We start from the raw sequence: 19857 nt of genomic DNA, 5'->3' as shown, positions 1-19857 counted from the left end.
GTAAGGGGTCAAATGTAATCTTTTGACAGGGAGTTGGTACCTTATTTGGATAAAGGACAGTCTTTGAGTTAGGATTCAATTCAATTCAAACAAGAAAGAATGCCTTTCTAATCCCAAATTGATAAAGATAACATTACAGTGATTGCTTTTCCACAATTTACATATTACCTTTATGTGACTATGTGTCCCAGCAGGAAGCTGAGGACTTTTGTCCTGTGAATAGTTTTATCAGCTGTATAAATAAATATATATAATTTAATGTTCAACTCTTCATACCAATTTCTATGTGTAACTATAAAAAAGATTGATTTATAAAAATATGACCCTGTTCTACACTTGGTCCAATTTGAGAAGAGCTAATGTTTGGATGCTGTTTTTTCTTTTGAAACAAGTTTAAACCTGACTTCAGCATACTTTGCCTTTAAGCTGAAGGTGGGAAGTGTTTATTTCACAGGTTTTTGCTCATTTGAATATGAGTGACTATGAACTTTTTAAAAATCTTCTCAGTGGAAACTTTAGAAAAGACATTTCTCAAACCTGATCTTTTTCCTGTTGGAAGTATGTTGTTCCACTTTTCTGGGTTTCTGAGAGTGTTTTCTTCATGTTGGGATGCAACAAGTCCTCAGCAGAAGTTAGAATCTTCTACAACTGGTGGAGTGAAATGTGAAGAAAAAAAGTTGTGTAGACTGATGGTGTTATGTTTGTTTTTATCACTGTCATAAAAACAGTGACGGTGTTTTTATCATAGCCACCAGGGGGCAGTATTGTAACTTTAAGGAGGCCAACAGCCGTTGAACTCTAAGAGAAGAAGAAGGAGAACCCTTATTGGTGGAGTGAAAACATGAAAGTTGGGCGGAGTTGGACCGGTAACACAGCAAAATGGCCGCGTCCATGAAGAACGTGGAGGAAATACGGAATCGTGTAATCTTAGAAGAATTCGGTGTGAAGAATGTAAGTGTGTGTTTTACCACTGAGCATGAGAACAGCGTCTTTCTGTTTTCCTCAAAGCGACTGGGCTGAGTCCCAGGTTGGTGAAGGGCTGTGCGATCTGCTGATGTTCAACTTGTGTGTGTGTGTGTGTGTGTGTGTGTGTGTGTGTGTGTGTGTGTGTGTGTGTGTGTGTGTGTGTGTGTGTGTGATCAATCTGTGTGTGGTCAACCTATGTGTGTGTGAATCTGTGTGTGATCAATCTATGTGTGTGTGATCAACCTGTGTGTGTGTGAATCTGTGAATCTGTGTGTGATCAACCTGTGTGTGTGTGAATCTGTGAATCTGTGTGTGATCAACCTGTGTGTGTGTGTGTGTGTGTGAATCTGTGTGTGATCAACCTGTGTGTGTGTGTGTGTGTGTGTGAATCTGTGTGTGATCAACCTGTGTGTGTGTGTGATCAACCTGTGTGTGATCAACCTGTGTGTGTGTGAATCTGTGTGTGATCAATCTGTGTGTGTGTGTGATCAACCTGTGTGTGTGTGTGTGTGTGTCTGTGAATCTGTGTGTGATCAACCTGTGTGTGTGTGTGTGAATCTGTGTGTGATCAACCTGTGTGTGTGTGTGTGAATCTGTGTGTGATCAACCTGTGTGTGTGTGATCAACCTGTGTGTGTGTGAATCTGTGTGTGATCAACCTGTGTGTGTGTGTGTGTGTGAATCTGTGTGTGATCAACCTGTGTGTGTGTGTGTGTGAATCTGTGTGTGATCAACCTGTGTGTGTGTGTGATCAACCTGTGTGTGTGAATCTGTGTGTGTGAATCTGTGTGTGTGAATCTGTGTGTGTGTGTGTGAATCTGTGTGTGATCAATCTGTGTGTGTGTGTGTGTGTCTGTGAATCTGTGTGTGATCAACCTGTGTGTGTGTGTGTGTGTGTGAATCTGTGTGTGATCAACCTGTGTGTGTGTGTGTGAATCTGTGTGTGATCAACCTGTGTGTGTGTGTGTGTGAATCTGTGTGTGTGTGTGTGTGTATCCGTGTGTGATCAACCTGTGTGAATCTGTGTGTGTGTGTATCTGTGTGTGATCAACCTGTGTGTGAATCTGTGTGTGTGTGTATCTGTGTGTGATCAACCTGTGTGTGAATCTGTGTGTGTGTGTATGTGTGTGTGTGTGTGTGTGAGTGAATCTGTGTGTGATCAACCTGTGTGTGTGTGTGATCAACCTGTGTGTGATCAACCTGTGTGTGTGAATCTGTGTGTGATCAACCTGTGTGTGTGTGGTCAACCTGTGTGTGTGTGTGTGAATCTGTGTGTTCAACGTGTGTGTGTGTGATCAATCTGTGTGTGTGTGTGTGTGTGTTCAACGTGTGTGTGTGATCAACCTGTGTGTGTGTGTGTGTGTGTGAATCTGTGTGTGATCAACCTGTGTGTGTGTGTGTGTGTGTGTGATCAACCTGTGTGTGTGTATCTGTGAATCTGTGTGTGATCAAGTGTGTGTGTGTGTGTGAATCTGTGTGTGATCAATCTGTGTGTGTGTGTGATCAACCTGTGTGTGTGTGTGATCAACCTGTGTGTGTGTGTGTGTGTGTGATCAACCTGTGTGTGTGTGAATCTGTGTGTGTGAGTGTGTGTGATCAACCTGTGTGTGTGTGTGTGTGTGTGTGTGAATCTGTGTGTGATCAACCTGTGTGTGTGTGAATCTGTGTGTGATCAATCTGTGTGTGTGTGTGATCAACCTGTGTGTGTGTGTGTGTGTCTGTGAATCTGTGTGTGATCAACCTGTGTGTGTGTGTCTGTGAATCTGTGTGTGATCAACCTGTGTGTGTGTGTGTGATCAACCTGTGTGTGATCAACCTGTGTGTGTGTGTGTGTGTGAATCTGTGTGTGATCAACCTGTGTGTGTGTGTCTGTGAATCTGTGTGTGATCAACCTGTGTGTGTGTGTGTGTGAATCTGTGTGTGATCAACCTGTGTGTGTGTGATCAACCTGTGTGTGATCAACCTGTGTGTGTGTGAATCTGTGTGTGATCAACCTGTGTGTGTGTGTGTGTGTGAATCTGTGTGTGATCAACCTGTGTGTGTGTGTGATCAACCTGTGTGTGATCAACCTGTGTGTGTGTGTGATCAACCTGTGTGTGTGTGTGTGAATCTGTGTGTGATCAACCTGTGTGTGTGTGTGTGAATCTGTGTGATCAACCTGTGTGTGTGTGTATGTGAATCTGTGTGATCAACCTGTGTGTGTGTGTGTGAATCTGTGTGATCAACCTGTGTGTGTGTGTATGTGAATCTGTGTGTGATCAACCTGTGTGTGTGTGAATCTGTGTGTGTGTGTGTGTGTATCTGTGTGTGATCAACCTGTGTGTGAATCTGTGTGTGTGTGTATCTGTGTGTGATCAACCTGTGTGTGAATCTGTGTGTGTGTGTATGTGTGTGTGTGTGTGTGTGAGTGAATCTGTGTGTGATCAACCTGTGTGTGTGTGTGATCAACCTGTGTGTGTGAATCTGTGTGTGTGAATCTGTGTGTGATCAACCTGTGTGTGTGAATCTGTGTGTGATCAACCTGTGTGTGTGTGTGTGTGTGTGTGATCAACCTGTGTGTGTGTGTCTGTGAATCTGTGTGTGATCATGTGTGTGTGTGTGTGTGAATCTGTGTGTGTGTGTGATCAACCTGTGTGTGATCAACCTGTTTGTGTGAATCTGTGTGTGTGTGTATGTGTGTGTGTGTGTGTGTGTGAGTGAATCTGTGTGTGATCAACCTGTGTGTGTGTGTGATCAACCTGTGTGTGATCAACCTGTGTGTGTGAATCTGTGTGTGTGAATCTGTGTGTGTGAATCTGTGTGTGTGTGTGTGAATCTGTGTGTGATCAACCTGTGTGTGTGAATCTGTGTGTGATCAACCTGTGTGTGTGTGTGAATCTGTGTGTGATCAACCTGTGTGTGTGTGTGTGTGTGTGATCAACCTGTGTGTGTGTGTCTGTGAATCTGTGTGTGATCAAGTGTGTGTGTGTGTGTGAATCTGTGTGTGATCAATCTGTGTGTGTGTGTGATCAACCTGTGTGTGATCAATCTGTGTGTGTGTGTGATCAACCTGTGTGTGTGTGTGTGTGTGTGTGTGTGATCAACCTGTGTGTGATCAACCTGTGTGTGTGTGTGATCAACCTGTGTGTGTGTGTGTGTGTGTGTGATCAACCTGTGTGTGTGTATGTGAATCTGTGTGTGATCAACCTGTGTGTGTGTGAATCTGTGTGTGTGAGTGTGTGTGATCAACCTGTGTGTGTGTGTGTGAGAATCTGTGTGTGATCAACCTGTGTGTGTGTGTGAATCTGTGTGTGATCAACCTGTGTGTGTGTGTGAATCTGTGTGTGATATTCACAATATCAACACTCCCAGCTGGCCTCAGGTCTTCAGGAAGGCTGTTCCACAAGAGAGTAGCATAAAAACTAAACGATGCTTCTCCATATGTTTTGGTTCCCGCTTTGGGAATAAATAAGAGACCAGCCCCCGATGAGCTGAGGGCACTGGGAGGCTCATACACTAAAAGCAAGTCGGTTAAATACTTAGGACTAAAACCACTAAGAGCTTCAAAAACAAGTTAAAGGAAACACACAGGAAGCCGATGCAGAGATTTTAAGACTGGAGTAATATGAGCTCTCTCTCTGGTCTTCGTCAGCAGACGAGCAGCTGAGTTTTGTAGCAGCTGTAATGGATTTATAGTCTTTTTAGGAAGACCAGAAAGAAGAGCATGACAAAAATCTATTCCACAGGTGATAAAAGCATGGATCAGTGTCTCATTGGTCTGAGAGAGGAACTGTCACACTCTTGCAATATTCCTTGAATGAAAGAACCATGTTTTTGTATGTTTTTAATGTGAGATATAAAATTTAGATTTGAATCAAAGATAACATTCTTTACTTCTAGATTCAAATAAAGTGATTTCAGTTTTAAAGACAGTTCCTCTGTCTCTCTCCTCTCTGTGCTTCAGGACCGATGACCAAAACTTGTATTTGGACCTGGTTGAGCTTTGGAAGGTTTTCTGCCATCCATGTTCTAATATCTAAAATACAGTTAAAAAGGTCATCTATCGTCACCAGGAGACACAGCAACATAAAGCTGTGTATCATCAGCATAGCTATGGAAGTTTATCCCGTGTCTCCTGATGACGTCCCCGAGAGGAAGTATGTAGAGATTAAAAAGAATTGGACCTAAAATTGAACCTTGGGAAACACCGTATATCAGTTTGTATCTCCTGGAAGCCGAATCATCAATGCTATTAAAAAGTTCTGTCAGTAAGATGCCACCTGAACCAAAAACAGTACCAGAGAGGCCAGCTCGGTTTTCCTCGAAGGGGTGGTTGCACCGGTGCAACCTCAGATTTTTTTTTAGTTGCACCATTGAGAAAATAGGTCGCACGTGCGACCAAATTGGTCACACTCTAGAGCCCTGTACCTGTTAGACCATTTATGTCTACCGATCTTACAAGATTTATCAACCTTTTCTTTCATGCATCCACACATCAAAGGCAGTTGTCATCAAGTCAAATGAAAGTGTTTGAAGCTCTGCAGAGTATGGGTGGATTTGTAGCAGCAAAAAACCCCAAACATCCAACACAACGACAAAGAATGAAGTACGAGTAAATAAGCTGGGTAGGAAGGGCATCTGTTACTCGGAGGGTAAAGAGTTAATCCCCCAATGAGAAAGTTGTGGCTTCGATCACCAAGCTCTTCCACATGGCCAGCACACTGAATCCCCAAATTACCCTCTAACACTCATTGTGGAGAATGATGTGCTGCGTGCATATGGTGGATGATACATACAGAGATGGTGGATGAGTGTTTGTGTAAATGAGAATTATAAAGCTTTGTAGTCCCGAGTCAAGGTTATGTGTTGTATAAGTGTTGGAAATTTACCATTTATTTGTCTAGCTGTCCAATGTGAAGCCGGCACAGAAATACTTTTATACCTCTGATGGCGACCAGGCACCTGTTCCTGAACATTTCTGTCTCCAGTAGACTCCCATTGGAAAAGCATCAACTACTCTCACTAAAGCCTGAGTCAATAAATTTTTTTTACATTGCTGTTGTGTCATTAGCCAGATTTACTTCTTCTGAGCACCTGGGTGATGAATTCATGCAACAACTGGGGGCAATGGGGAACTCTCCTCTCCAACTAGGAAAAGATAACATGACAAGAAATCAAATTCCCGAGTTTTTAACTCAACCCTGATATTTTGTCATTTACTGAGAAAGGAGCTATGATAGTAGATTAGTTTTGTAAAAGTTATTGATACAATTCTTTTCTATCAGGTCCATACAACAGACTTTCCTGGAAACTACCCTGGCTTTGTTGACACTTGGAACATGCAGGCATTTCAGAAGGTAAGGTGATAGATCTCAGTTGGGTCGGTCTATAAACAAAGAGTTTGCCATTCGCTTTTTCCTGTGTAATCTCAGTGAAATCAACTGGCTTTCAGTCCACTTTCTGAGACGATGCATTTGCTCTTGAAGTAATGGTTTGAGTATTTAGTATATTTTTTCTATCCTCCTCTCTCAACCTTTACTTTTAGAAAATAAGGTTGTTTGGAGGTTATTCAAGCATTCACTATCGAAGAGATATTTATTGTTCACATCTGATAGTGAAAACCAAATTAGTCATTTTTTCCCTCAAAGGAAAATGGGAAGTGGGAAACGATTTAATTGGCTTGTTTTGATGTACAAACACGAAATTCTTATGTGGGCCTGTTTGACCACTGAGCTAAAGGGCACTATGTTGAAACTAAAATGGTAATATGAAACTCCAGACAAAAAAAAAGATAAGTTTTCTTTGGATACAGTCAGATACATACATACAGAAACAACTTTAAAAAAATCATGGATGATGCAATAAATCAAAAGGAGTATTTACACAAGAACTATGAACGGCTCCATGTCAACATATTTGTGTCTGTCAAAATAATGGAGGCTCCACTTTTTTTACAAATACAGTAGTTTCTTTATTCTCTTGATAATTCCCAAGTTTGACATGTGGACTTTAGAGGCCAGTAATCTAATCACCAGTCTTCTGATCTATGGAAGACCACTCTGCCACTGATCTACAGCTATTGAGAATTTAAAAAGTACACAATTAGACTAATCCATGATTACATATGATTCCATTGCTTTTGTCTTGTTTGTGTGCAGAATTTCAGAATTGATGTAGTGCATCTGGATGAGAGCAGTATGGAGTTTGACATGGTGGGGATTGACGCTTCCATTGCCAATGCCTTCAGAAGGATCTTACTTGCAGAGGTGACATTACTGTTCAGTCATGTTTTGTCATCTGTGTCTTTTATACATACTATAATAATAGCCATTTTCCAACATGCATGCCTTTTCATTAATTAGATGACAACTTAATGTAAACTGTGTCATGTGTGCATGATCAGACCACCCTGGTCCTTTTCTAACAAATGGAAATCTGACTATTTCAGACCTTTGTATTCAACTTAGTTATTCATAAATAAGGTTTCTCACTGTAGTGCCAGAAGCCAAGGAAATGCCATCTAGAGTAACTGTACAGCTAGACAGTTTGATCCTGAAGCGACCACCACCTCCATTTTGTCTGAATTTAGAAGCAGAAAGTTCTGAGTCATCCAGGTCTTTATGTCTTTAAGACATGCTTGTAGTCTGACCAACCTATTGGGTTCATCTGGTTTCATAGATAAGTACAGCTGAGTATCATCAGAATAGCAATGGAAATTTATGCCCTGCTGTCTAATAATGTTACCTAATGGAAGCATGTATAAAGTGAAAAGAATCGGTCCAAGCACAGAACCCTGAGGAACTCCATGACTTACTCTGGTGTGTGAGGAAGATTCTTCATTTACAAGAACAAACTGAAATCTATCAGATAAATATGACTTAAATCAGCCTAATGCAGGTCCATTTTTTTTTAACTTGTTTTTTATTGGGTTTTCAACGACAACATTCAGTATTTACACTTTTCTTATTAGGAGGTATATTCTGTTGGAAAACCTCTTTAAGAGCATCAAATACCTCTTCCCCAGAATGTCTTTAGTTTGGGACATAACCAGAATATATGGGTATGATTGGCAGTATGTACTCCACAATTCCTCCAGCATAAGCTGCAATATGACTGGCTCATTCTAGATACTATTTCTGGAGTCCTTAAACTCCCTCCATGTATTTGAACTTGTGACCAGGTTTGCCTCACTACACACCTGCTCCCAGGCTTCCTGCGATATAACCATATTAATTTCTGCCTCCCATCTCTACTTTACTTGGAAGGACTTTTGTGTAGTCATGGATAAAAATATATTGTAGAATCTACTAATCAATTTTCCATATCTATTTCCTGTTTGTATTTCTATTAGGAACTGTTCGATAGGAGAAGTTTTTATGAGTTTTCCCCATTCCTTGTGCCCTGTCAGAAATGTTCGAAGTTGCAGATATCGGTAGAAATCAGTCTTAGGAAGACCATCACCATTTCTCAACTGCTCAAATATTCTTAGAATTACCGAAACTGAATAACTGGTGCAGATAGACCAGGCCATACCCTGACCACCTTCTGAAGCCAATGTACAAATTATTAGGTGTAAAGCTCTTCATAGATCCAATGCTGATTAATGGTGATATTTGTGTCAGTAATCCAAAAGTTGACTGTACTTTAATCAAAATTTTAAGAGTGTTCTGAGTCCAAGTTGTCATTTCCTTTATGGGAGCATCCAGGAAGGGTAGGTCTTGCAGAGATTTGTGCGAGCATAGACTCTTTTTCTATGTTAAGCCAACGTGTGTCTATATTGTTCTGAAACCACGCTATCATAGGCTTCATTTGTGCAGTCCAGAAATAATATTTTAGATTTGGGAGTATAAAACCGCCCTTTGATTTTGATAACCGTAGGGTTTTAAGTTGAATTCTAGGGTGCTTTTTTTTGCCATATAAATTTTGCCATCATTTTCTCCAAATTATCGAATGTAGATTTTGGAATTTCTATAGGTAACATTTGAAACAAGTAGTTTTTTTTACATATATATCTTTATTAGGTTGTCAATATACAATCCAAGATCAATCTGAAAGGATACATTTCACCTATTTTTCCCCTTTTAGAACTCCCCCAACGTAGAGTCACATTTACTTGACTTAGTCACATAACAATGGGTAATAATGCTCATAAGCAAACACAACTCTATCCCCACCCCAAAGGAAAAAAGAAAAAATAATAATAATAATAAAAGGGAATATTCAGAGGAGTACAAACAGCACAAATACACTATGACCACCACTAGATTGAATCATAGACACACTGGCTTCTTACAGAACTCCGACAGGATACACACCAATATCTTAATTGGCACCAACCATCCTATACATTAATCATCTAGAGATGGAATGGAATCAATCAAAGAAAGAATGGGATTCCAAGTTTTATAGAATTTGTCAGAGCACCCCCTAATACTGTACTTGATTTTTTTCTAAGTATAGGAATGACATTAAGTCCTTTAGCCAGGAGTTAGGGGAGGGAGGATTCTTATCCTTCCAATGAAGTAAAATACGTCTACGAGCTACCAAAGCTGTAAAAGCGATACAATTATTTTCCCTGTTGGTGAAGGGTGTGAAATCTTCAGGCACACCAAAGATGGAGGTTAAAGGGCTCGAAAGCACTGGCTTTGTTTAGAGCTTTTGAAAGAGTACTGTAAAAGGAGGACCAATAAGAGCTCTATCTCGGGCAAGAAAAAAACATATGTGTATGACTAGCTGGTGACAGAAAGCATCTGTCACATGTGTCACTTGTGTTGAAATTTTTTTTAAATCCTATGTAAGACCTTAAACTGGATCAATGTCAGACTGGCACAAGAAGAGGTGGAGTTAACCCTGTCAAGGGCACTTTGCCACCATTCGTCTGACAAAGTACCACCTAACTCCTTTTCCCATGAGTTCCTAGTCGCCAGAGGGGCTGATAGTGAAGACAAAATTAATTTTACCACGATTGCAATGAATCCACGAACTGCAGGAAGAGACAAAATTGCATCAAGGAGAGTACGAAGTGGTTTTTGCGGAAAGTTAGGAAAATTACAGCGAACAAAATCTCTGGTTTGAAAGTATCTAAATAAATGAGCTTGTGGAAGGGCAAATTTAGTTTGTAGGTCAGAAAAGGAGAAAAAAAAGAGTCTTTATCAAAGAGTTGATCAAAATTCACCAGTCCTTTCTCTTTCCACAGAGTGTATGTTGAGTCAATTGACGGGGGTGTAAATAAATGGTTTTCACAGATGGGCATTAATGTAGAGAGGGAGGGGATTTTGAAGTGCTGTTTAAACTGTTTCAGGATTCTAATAGTAGACAAAACAATTGGGTTGGAGGTGACTTTAGTTGGATGTACATTACTAGGAGCACATATTAAGGCTGATAAAGAGATGGAGTTGCATGAGTAAGCTTCCATCTGACACCAATCTGTACTGGGGGAGTTATACCAGGTATGAATTTTTTGCAAATTGGCTGCCCAATAGTATGTCCTAAAATCCGGTAGGGCAAGGCCCCCCTCATCCTTGGTTCTTTGCAAAATTGAGTATCTTGCCCTTGGATTCTTTCCTGCCCAGATGAAATGTGAAATAATCTTATCCAATTCTTTGAAAAATGCTTTAGGCAGGAATATAGGTAAACACTGAAAAAGAAATAGGAATTTTGGTAGGACATTCATTTTAACAGAATTAATTCTACCTATGAGCGACAATGGGAGGACATTCCAGCGTTGAAAATCCGATTTAACCTTTTTAACCAGTTCCGCAATGTTATGTTCATACAACAAAGGGAGACTATCCAAGATATTAATACTTAAGTATTGAAAGCTAGTAGAGGCTAAGCGGAATGGTAGTGCTTGAGCTGAGATCTGTTTTGCTGCATTATTGAGAGGGAAGCATTCACTTTTCTATTAATATTCAATTTATAACCGGAGAATGAGCCAAACGTGCGTAGAATGTCCAAGATCTTTGCGGTGCAGACAGTGGGATTTGAGACGTAGAGTAAAAGGTCATCAGCATAAAGTGATACTCTGTGCTCAGTCCCATTCCTAAAGACACCGGTAAAAAGCGGTGAACTCCTAAGGGCAATGGAAAGCGGTTCAATCGCAATAGCAAACAACAATGGTGATAGCGGACATCCTTGACAGCAGCCGCGTGTTAAAGGAAAGAAGTCGGATTGTGATGAATTAGTTCTTACACTAGCAACTGGAGCACTATATAGCAGTTTAATCCACGTGATAAAATTTTGACCGAAACCAAACCGATATAAAACTGAGAATAAATAATGCCATTCTACTCTGTCGAAAGCCTTTTCCGCATCCATAGAAATGACCATTTCAGGGACTTGCAATTCAGGTTTTGACAGTATTATATTGAGCAGACGGCGTATGTTTGAGGATAGCTGCCTACCCCTTATAAAACCAGTCTGGTCTTTTGAAATGATGCTTAGTAGGCAGGGGTCAAGGCGGCTGGCGAGGGTCTTAGCCAACAGTTTGATGTCACTGTTAAGCAAACTGACAGGACGCCAGCTGCTACAATCTTCGAGGTCCTTATTTTTCATTGGGATAAGTGATATCAATGCTTGAGTCAATGATGAGGGAAGGGTGCCAAGTTCAAAGGAATTATTAAACACATCCAATAGCAGGGGAGCAAGTTGATCTGAAAACTTTTGGTAAAATTCGGGTGGAAAGCCGTCCGGGCTTGGTGCCCTGCCACTTTGCATTAATTTAAGATTGGCTTTCACCTCCTCCAAGCGAAGGGGAGCATCTAAAGTATTCTTGGAATTAATATCAACTGAAGGGAAAACCAAGTTTTCTAAGAATTTGTTCATTGAGGTAGTGTGTGATAAGAATTCTGATTTGTATAAATCAGAATAATATGATGCGAAAACATTATTTATCTCGGTTGGGTCTGTAATTAAAGTTTGGGAGTTTCTACGAATTTGTGTGATGAACTGGGAGGAAGATTGGTGTTTTAGTTGCCTTGCCAGTAACCGACTAGCCTTATTACCATGTTCATAGTAATTGCCCTTTGTGCGTCTTAAAAGAAACTCCGCTTTGTTTGTGGAAATAAGGTCAAATTCAGTTTGTAATTTAAGTCTCTCCATCTGGAGAGTGGGATTGGCTAACGGGTAAAGTAATCTTGGTAGAATGTTCATACATATACTTTCAACGCGCCCCAGTAGAGACAGGGGGACCATAGACCACCATTCTAGATTATTAGTAATGCTCCGAATTATTTTCCTATAATTAGCATCAAACAAATTCTGCAGAGATGGGGGAATGTATATACCTAGGTATTTAATACTTTCCACGGGCCATTTAAATCCGCTCTGAAGCTTTACACAATGTGGGATCGTGCCATTTATATCCATAGCCATAGTTTTCTCCACATTTACCTCGTATCCTGAATAAAACCCAAACTTGGAAATGTATCTTTTTAAATGTGGGATCGTTAATGCAGGTTTTGTCAGATACAGAATTCCAGTATAAAGCGATAATTTGTGTTCCTTTTATATCATTATCATCTCTGATGAGTTGGGCCAGCGGTTCGATACTTATAGTAAAGGTGATAAAGAACTGCCTTGTCAGCATCCATGTTCCAAAGTGAATCTCTCTGATGTTCAGCCATTAACTTTGACAGCAGCCTGTGGTGATGAGTACAATCTTTGTATCCAAGTTATAAAGTTAGGGCCGAATCTAAATTGTTGTAATGTTTGAAATAAATACTGCCATGATACACGGCCAAATGCCTTTTGGGCATCGAAGGATATGATTACTGATACTAATTTCCTATCTTGCTGATGAGATATTATGTTTAGTAAGCGGCGTACATTATCTCCGCAATATCTCCCAGTGATGAATCCAGTCTGGTCAGGATGGATTATTTGAGTGATTATCTGATTAACTCGCCTGGCCAGGACTGCCGTTAATATACACAGGTCCCCATTCAGCAGTGATATTGATCTGTAGGATTGACATTTAGTGGGACCTTTATCCTCCTTATGTATCACCTCTATAGTTGCCTCATTCCAGGATGGTGCCATAATTTTTGATTCAAGTGCATGCCTTTAGTAACAACGGTGGCAGCAAATATTTGAATGTCTTGTAAAATTCATTAATATATCCATCTGGACCTGGGCTTTTATTGTTTTTGAGAGATAAAATCACCTGCTTGATTTCCCATTCGTCAATTGGCCTATCTAACTCTTCTGCTGCAGACTCTGTCAGTTCAGGCAATTTTTTTTCAGTTTCGTGTCATCTGAGCAAGTGTCTGTTTTCTTATATAAACCTTTATAAAACTCTGCAAAGGATTCTGCTATTTAATCAGGTTTTGTAACAAAGCTGTCCTGTAACTTTACTCTCTGCACCTTGTTAGATGCTTGCTGTTTTCTTAAACTAAATGCTAATAATATACTCGGCCTATTGCCATACTCATGGTATCGCTGAATAGGTTGGTCTGTGGCCTATATTCCACTTAAACGCGGTGGGTGCATGGTCTGAGATTGTAATAGGTAATATCTCAATATCTTCTATCCTATGACTCACTCTTAGGTGTGAAAAAATAATCAATCCTTGAATAGGACATGTGCCAACTTGAATAGAAAGTAAAATCTTTACTTCTTTGGAAATTTGCTCCTCCATACATCCACAAGACCTAACTGTGGATAGATGTTTTAGCATTCTGCTCATTTTAGATAAGGGGGCTTTCGAGGCAGGTTGCAGATCCATAAACTGTAACATCACACACAGGCGGGTAATTTTTGCCTGCAACTCCTAAAAAAAAAAAGCATACCCAAAGTAAATTGAAAGCTGTACTTGAACCACTTGGAGTAGAGGGCTGGTTGATGTCTCTTTTGAAAGAGAACACTCTGAATTTTCACCGACAACAGTCAGAATCTCTGTAACTGCTACTGTCAAAGAGCAATATGAGCTTGAATACAGTGAAAGAGATGATTTTATGTCAGCAGGGTGAAGAGCAGGGGGCTGAGTACACAGCCTTGGGGGGGCCCCTGTGTTCAGTGTGATGCTGCTCGAGATGTTGTTGCCGACACGTACTGCTCGCGGCCTCTGAGTGAGGAAATCCAGTAGCCAGTTGCATTGTGAGGTGCTGAGCCCCAGATTGTCCAGTTTGTGGATGAGGTATTGTGGGATTGTGGTGTTAAATGCTGAACTAAAGTCTATGAACAGCATTGTCACATACAAGTCTTTTTTTTTTTTTTTTTTTTTTTCTTTTTTTTATTCAAGAAAGCACAAAGTAAGATACTTTAAATACAATATCTTGAATTGTTTTGTTTTCTTTTTAACTAAATAGAACCCACCCACAACACCCATATACTGCTGTAAAGGAAAAGGGGAAGAAAAAAAAACAAAAAAATAAAAAAAAATAATTTCATAAGCATAAATAGCAAAGTTAAATAAATGAACAACGCCATAAATTAAATAAATAGATAAAAGAAAATAACATTAATAATGATAGTAGTTATGCTAGTAAGAATTAAAGTGTCCATAATGTAATGACAAAATTAAGAAGAGAATAAATAAACAAACACTAATAATAATGAAAATAAAAATAATGACAGACAAAGGGGGCATTGTATATCCATGTACATATCAATAATTAGGCAAGGTCAAATAAATATCTATCTCAGGGCTTCATAGGCTTATGGAAGGGCCTTAAGATTTTTAAAGTATTCAATTAGAGGTTCCCACATTTTGTAAAATTGTTTTGTTGAGCCTCTCGAAAAGCATTTAATTTTCTCTAATTTAAAAAAAAACATTAATTCAGTGAGCCAGACAGACACTTTGGGTGGATCAGGGGATTTCCAATGTAAAACTAAATTTCTACGGGCTATCAAAGAAGCAAAGGCAAACACGTTCATCTTATCAATGGGTAGCTTGTGCTCATCAACCAACACTCCAAAGATGGCCATATCTGCTGACGGTTTGACTTTGGTGTTAAATGCATCATTTAATATTTTACAGATAGCTGGCCAAAATTCAGTTAACTTAGGGCAATTCCAAAACATATGGGTCATATTTGCTGGAGCAGAATTGCAACGCTCACACCTGTCATCAATGTCGTCGAAAATTCTTGAGAGTTTAGATTTAGTATAGTAGATTCTATGAAAGACTTTGAACTGTATCAGGCTAAGCCGGGCACAGGATGATGTTCCGTTAATTCTTTCCTGAGCACGTTCCCAGAAGTATCCAGGAATTTCAGAGCCAAGTTCTTCAGACCATGCCGTTCTAAGCCCATCTAATGACGTTTCTTGAAGAGAGATAATTATATTTGAGATGTTTGCGATATGCCTCATCAAATGCATAGGGTTACGCAAAATCTTCTCAAGTCCTGAGTCTGCTGGAAAGGCAGGAAACGTTGTACTCTGGCTTTGAATAAAATGACGGACCTGAAAATATCTAAATTGGTCAGATTTTTGTAAGTGGAATTTAGCAGAGAGGTCAGTGAAGTTGGCGAAAATACCATCTAAATAGAAACGTTCGCATGTATCCAAACCTTTCCTCCTCCATAGGGTAAAGATGTGGTCTATTCTGGCAGCAGGAAAAAGGTGATTATTACAAATAGGGCTGTATACAGAAAAATCTTTTAGTTTGAAATGTTGTCTGAATTGTGTCCATATCCTAAGAGTAGAAGATACCACAGGGCTAGAAGTGAATTTAGAAGGCGAAAGTGTTAATCCGGAAGTGACCAAAGCAGGAAGTGAAGTAGAGGTGCAGGAGTTTGCCTCAATCTTACACCAATCCAGCTGTGGACTTTTGTACCAATATATAACTTTTTGAATATTAGATGCCCAGTAGTAATTTCTCATATTAGGTAGTGCCAGGCCACCCTTATCCCTAGGCCTTTCTAAAAACTCTCTGCGTATTCTAGCATTTTTATTTGCCCAAAGAAAAGAGGAGATTAATTTATTTAAAGATTGGAAAAACGAATTAGATAAAAATATTGGGAGACATTGAAACAGATACAAAAAACGGGGTAAGACATTCATTTTTATACAACTAACTTTACCTGGAAGAGATAAATAGAGACCAGACCATCTCTTAAAATCAGCTTCCAATTTGAGCAAGAGGGGTTTGAAGTTCTTTTCATAGAGATCAGAAAAAACTTGGGTGATGTGTATGCCTAAATATTTAAATCCAGACTTTGATATATGGAAAGGGAACACATTGTCTGGTAACTGAAGGGCCAGATTATTAATTGGAAAGCATTCACTCTTGGAGAAGTTTAATTTGTAACCAGAGAAAAGCCCAAAGTCATTAAGGATATTGACAATATTAGGAATACATGATACTGGGTCAGAAATATACAAAAGTAAGTCATCAGCATATAGAGAGATTTTATGTTCAGTTTCAAACCTGTGAATACCAAAGATATTGGGGGTTGTCCTAAATTTAATTGATAAAGGCTCAATAGCTAATGCAAATAAAAGTGGGCTAAGGGGACAGCCCTGACGTGTACCCCTTGAGAGAGAAAATAGTTGGGAAGATATCTTGTTTGTAATTACTGATGCTTTAGGAATTGTATATAGTAAACGTATCCAGGACATAAAGTTTGAGCCGAAGCCAAATTTCCCCAGTACAGTAAATAAGTAGCTAAATTCCACTCTGTCAAACGCTTTTTCCGCGTCCAGGGAGACAACAACCTCTGGAGTCTCCCTGGACGCAGGAGAGTGAACAACATTTAAAAGTTTACGAATATTTGTGAAGGACTGACGACCCTTTATGAAACCAGTTTGTTCTGTTGAGATGATATTGGTGGTAACATTCTCTAGTCTTGAAGCTAGCAGTTTGGCTAAAATTTTAACATCAACATTAAGCAAGGATATAGGTCGATATGACCCACAATCATTTGGGTCCTTGCCTGGCTTTAAAAGAAGTGAGATGAAGCCTCTGTTAAAGTTTGTGGTAAATGGCTCTGCTTGAAGGAGTGATTAAACATTTCAAGTATCAAGGGAGCAAGTTGAGGGGAGAACTTTTTATAAAATTCAACAGTATAGCCGTCCAGCCCAGGTGATTTGCCACTCTGCATTTTGTGAATGGAGTCAATAATCTCCTGTAACGTTATGGTTTCTTCAAGGCTGTCTTTGGCCTCTGTATCTACTTGTGGGATATTAATGTTGTCTAAAAAAGTCATCATATTTGATTTATCTTGTGGGGAAGAAGATGTGTATAATTTGGAATAGAAATCTCTAAAAGTATTGTTTATCTCTATTGGGTCTACGGTCAAAAGTTGTGATGTATTGCGTATCTGAGGAATTAAACGAGATACAGATTTACATTTAAGCTGGTAAGCCAGAAGATGACCTGCTTTATCACCATGTTCATAATAATGTCCTTTTAACCAAAGCTGGTGTTTTTCTGTTCTTTCTGTTGACAGTAGGTCATATTGGGTCATCAGTGCAACCCTTTCTTTATATAACTCAGGTGTTGGGGTGATAGAATATTGTTGGTCGATGTGTCTTATTGATTCCAGGAGTTCTTTTTCTTTTTGTTTTCTCTCCTTACTGCGTGAAATAGAATAAGAGATAATTTTCCCTCTTATAACAACTTTAAGCGTTTCCCATAATGTAGATGGGGATATGGAGTCAGACCTGTTAAAGTATATGAACTCGTCTATTGCTTTACCAATGACTTCACAGAAGTGACTGTCTGATAGTAGGGATGTGTCTAATCTCCAGACTCTTGGCTGTGTGACATTTTGAGAGAATGAGATATCCAGGGAAACTGGTGCATGATCAGATTCGACAATTGCAGTATATTCAGTTTTTTTTGTATAAGGGAGAAGTGTCTTATCAATGAGGAAAAAATCAATCCGACTATATGTGTGATGAACGTGTGAAAAGTAAGAAAATTCCTTTTTGTGAGGATTAAAGAACCTCCAAGGATCAACACAGCCTGCCTTGTCAGCAAACTCACCAAGAGCAAGAGACATTTTAGAGCGTGCCAAAGTTCTAGGGCTAGAACGGTCCATAGCTGGGTCCATAACCATGTTAAAGTCACCAGATAGAATAAGACTATGTCTGTTTAAGTTTGGGAAAAGAGAGGTGAGTTTATGTATAAAGCTAACATCATCCCAGTTTGGGGCATAAACACTTGCTAGTATTACTGGAGTGCTAAATAGCAACCCAGACACTATCACAAATCGTCCCTGAGGGTCTGAGATGGTTTGAGATGGTGTAAACGATATCTTTTTATGGATCAGGATGGCTGCCCCCCGTGTCTTATTATTGAAGTTAGAATGGAAACTCTGTCCAATCCAGTTCTTCCTAAGCCTGATATGATCTGCTATTTTCAAATGCGTTTCTTGTAAAAAATATTATTTCTGCATTTAACCTCTTTAAATGAGAAAAAATCTTTGCTCGCTTATTAGGCCCATTCATTCCTTTCACATTCCAGGTAATAAAACGAGTTAGCCTCACCCCTATATCTGCCCTGACTTTATTTATTTCATGTGACATGTGACATGATTAGAAATGAAAAGCAGGTTTTGCACTCCAAATCGTCTGTCAATAACAAACAAAAACATACTAAATAATATAAAAAAGCAGTATAGGATCTCTGTTCAATAAAAAAACAACATAACACTTCCCTAGGAATAAGCCCCACTTTAACCCCAAACATAACAAATCCCATGCCCGCCCCTAAAACATGGGCAGACTGCAGGCTCTCATCTAACTCCTGAACCTTCCGATACATCCTCTCCTTCTAGACTGTGAAGAGCCTGTGACCATTTAGCAGTGATGACTTGTATTAGTTGACAACACTTTCATATTAAAGTTTAAATGAAAAGCACGCCGTTAAATATGCTGCTGACGGTCCTTCAGTCACATCAACACATTCAATGTATAACCTAAACAAAATGGAATTGAAAAAAAAAAAATTTTAGAAAAAAAAATAAAAAATCCGACCACCATCAAACATTAGCAGGGCGACCTCCAACAGGTAGGCTATCAGTCGACCATTATCTCCAAAACAGAAAGAAAAACAGGTAAAGGCACTTACCATGGGGAAGTGAAAGAAAAAACTAATGGGAAATGGTCCGTTGATTACCCATAGTCCTCATAACCAAGTCGATTGACCAAAGTAGACGTCGACGAGAGTTCCAATTCAACGACATGTCAAAACGTCCTCCAAGCAGAAAAGCGTCTTTCTCCCTTCAAGCGTGCATGAACTGAACTGACCAGGTCACCTCAGTCTCCTTCGCCAACTACCTGTTGATCATAGTAAGCCCGTGCCTCCTCCGGTGAGTTGAAATCGAAGGTCTTTCCCTCATGGAAGACTCGTAGGACAGCTGGATAACGCAAGCGGAATTTTATATCCTTCTTGTAGAATGCTTGTTTCACGCCGTTAAACCCAGCGCGTTTCCTTGACAGGGCAGCGCTGTAGTCTGGATATATTCTCAATTTCACGCCCTGATAGGTGATAGTGGTCTGCCTTGCCCATTGCAGTAATCGTTCCTTCTCTTGGTGCCTTTGGAAACACACCATAAAGGGGCGCGGGGGGTGATCCGGTTTGGGGTATGAAGGAGTAGGCAGCAAGTGTGAAGAGCGCCGACCTAACTTATAACTTAAGTGACCAAATTTAATACCTTTACTATAGGAGTGGTGTAACTTACGCATGTTATAGTATTATACGACCTTGAACAGCTAATGGCTACCTCCAAACAAAAACAAACTTCTGTGATGACCACGCGAAACACCATTGCTAGTAAGCTATCTACCATGGCCTCTGACGCTAGCCCTTCCGAAAGCGACGGAATAACCATGACTCAGCTGGTGCAAGAGTTAACCAAGCAGCGAGAAAGTTTAAAAGAAGACATCTCTATCCTCATTCAAGAATCACTGGTACCGTTACAAACTTCAGTGAATGTTTTGACTGAAACGGTGGACTCTGTGCAAC

The 19857-nt window shown here is 39.7% G+C and overlaps 1 protein-coding gene across 1 annotated transcript in view; it reads left to right on the top strand.

Moving 5' to 3' along the window:
- Positions 1 to 839: 839 nt before the first annotated feature.
- The window catches only part of polr1c (RNA polymerase I and III subunit C), a 36327-nt gene continuing 17309 nt past the window's right edge, over positions 840 to 19857 (top strand). The window contains exons 1-3 of the mRNA XM_075482553.1: positions 840 to 951; positions 6230 to 6301; positions 7103 to 7210. Of these exons, the coding sequence (XP_075338668.1) occupies positions 880 to 951; positions 6230 to 6301; positions 7103 to 7210 (252 nt within the window). The 5' untranslated portion in view covers positions 840 to 879. The remainder of the gene's footprint in view (positions 952 to 6229; positions 6302 to 7102; positions 7211 to 19857) is intronic.

The sequence above is a fragment of the Odontesthes bonariensis genome, chromosome 2 (assembly GCF_027942865.1).
Source record: "Odontesthes bonariensis isolate fOdoBon6 chromosome 2, fOdoBon6.hap1, whole genome shotgun sequence".
NCBI lineage: Eukaryota > Metazoa > Chordata > Actinopteri > Atheriniformes > Atherinopsidae > Odontesthes > Odontesthes bonariensis.
This window is presented reverse-complemented; position numbering and strand designations above follow the sequence as displayed.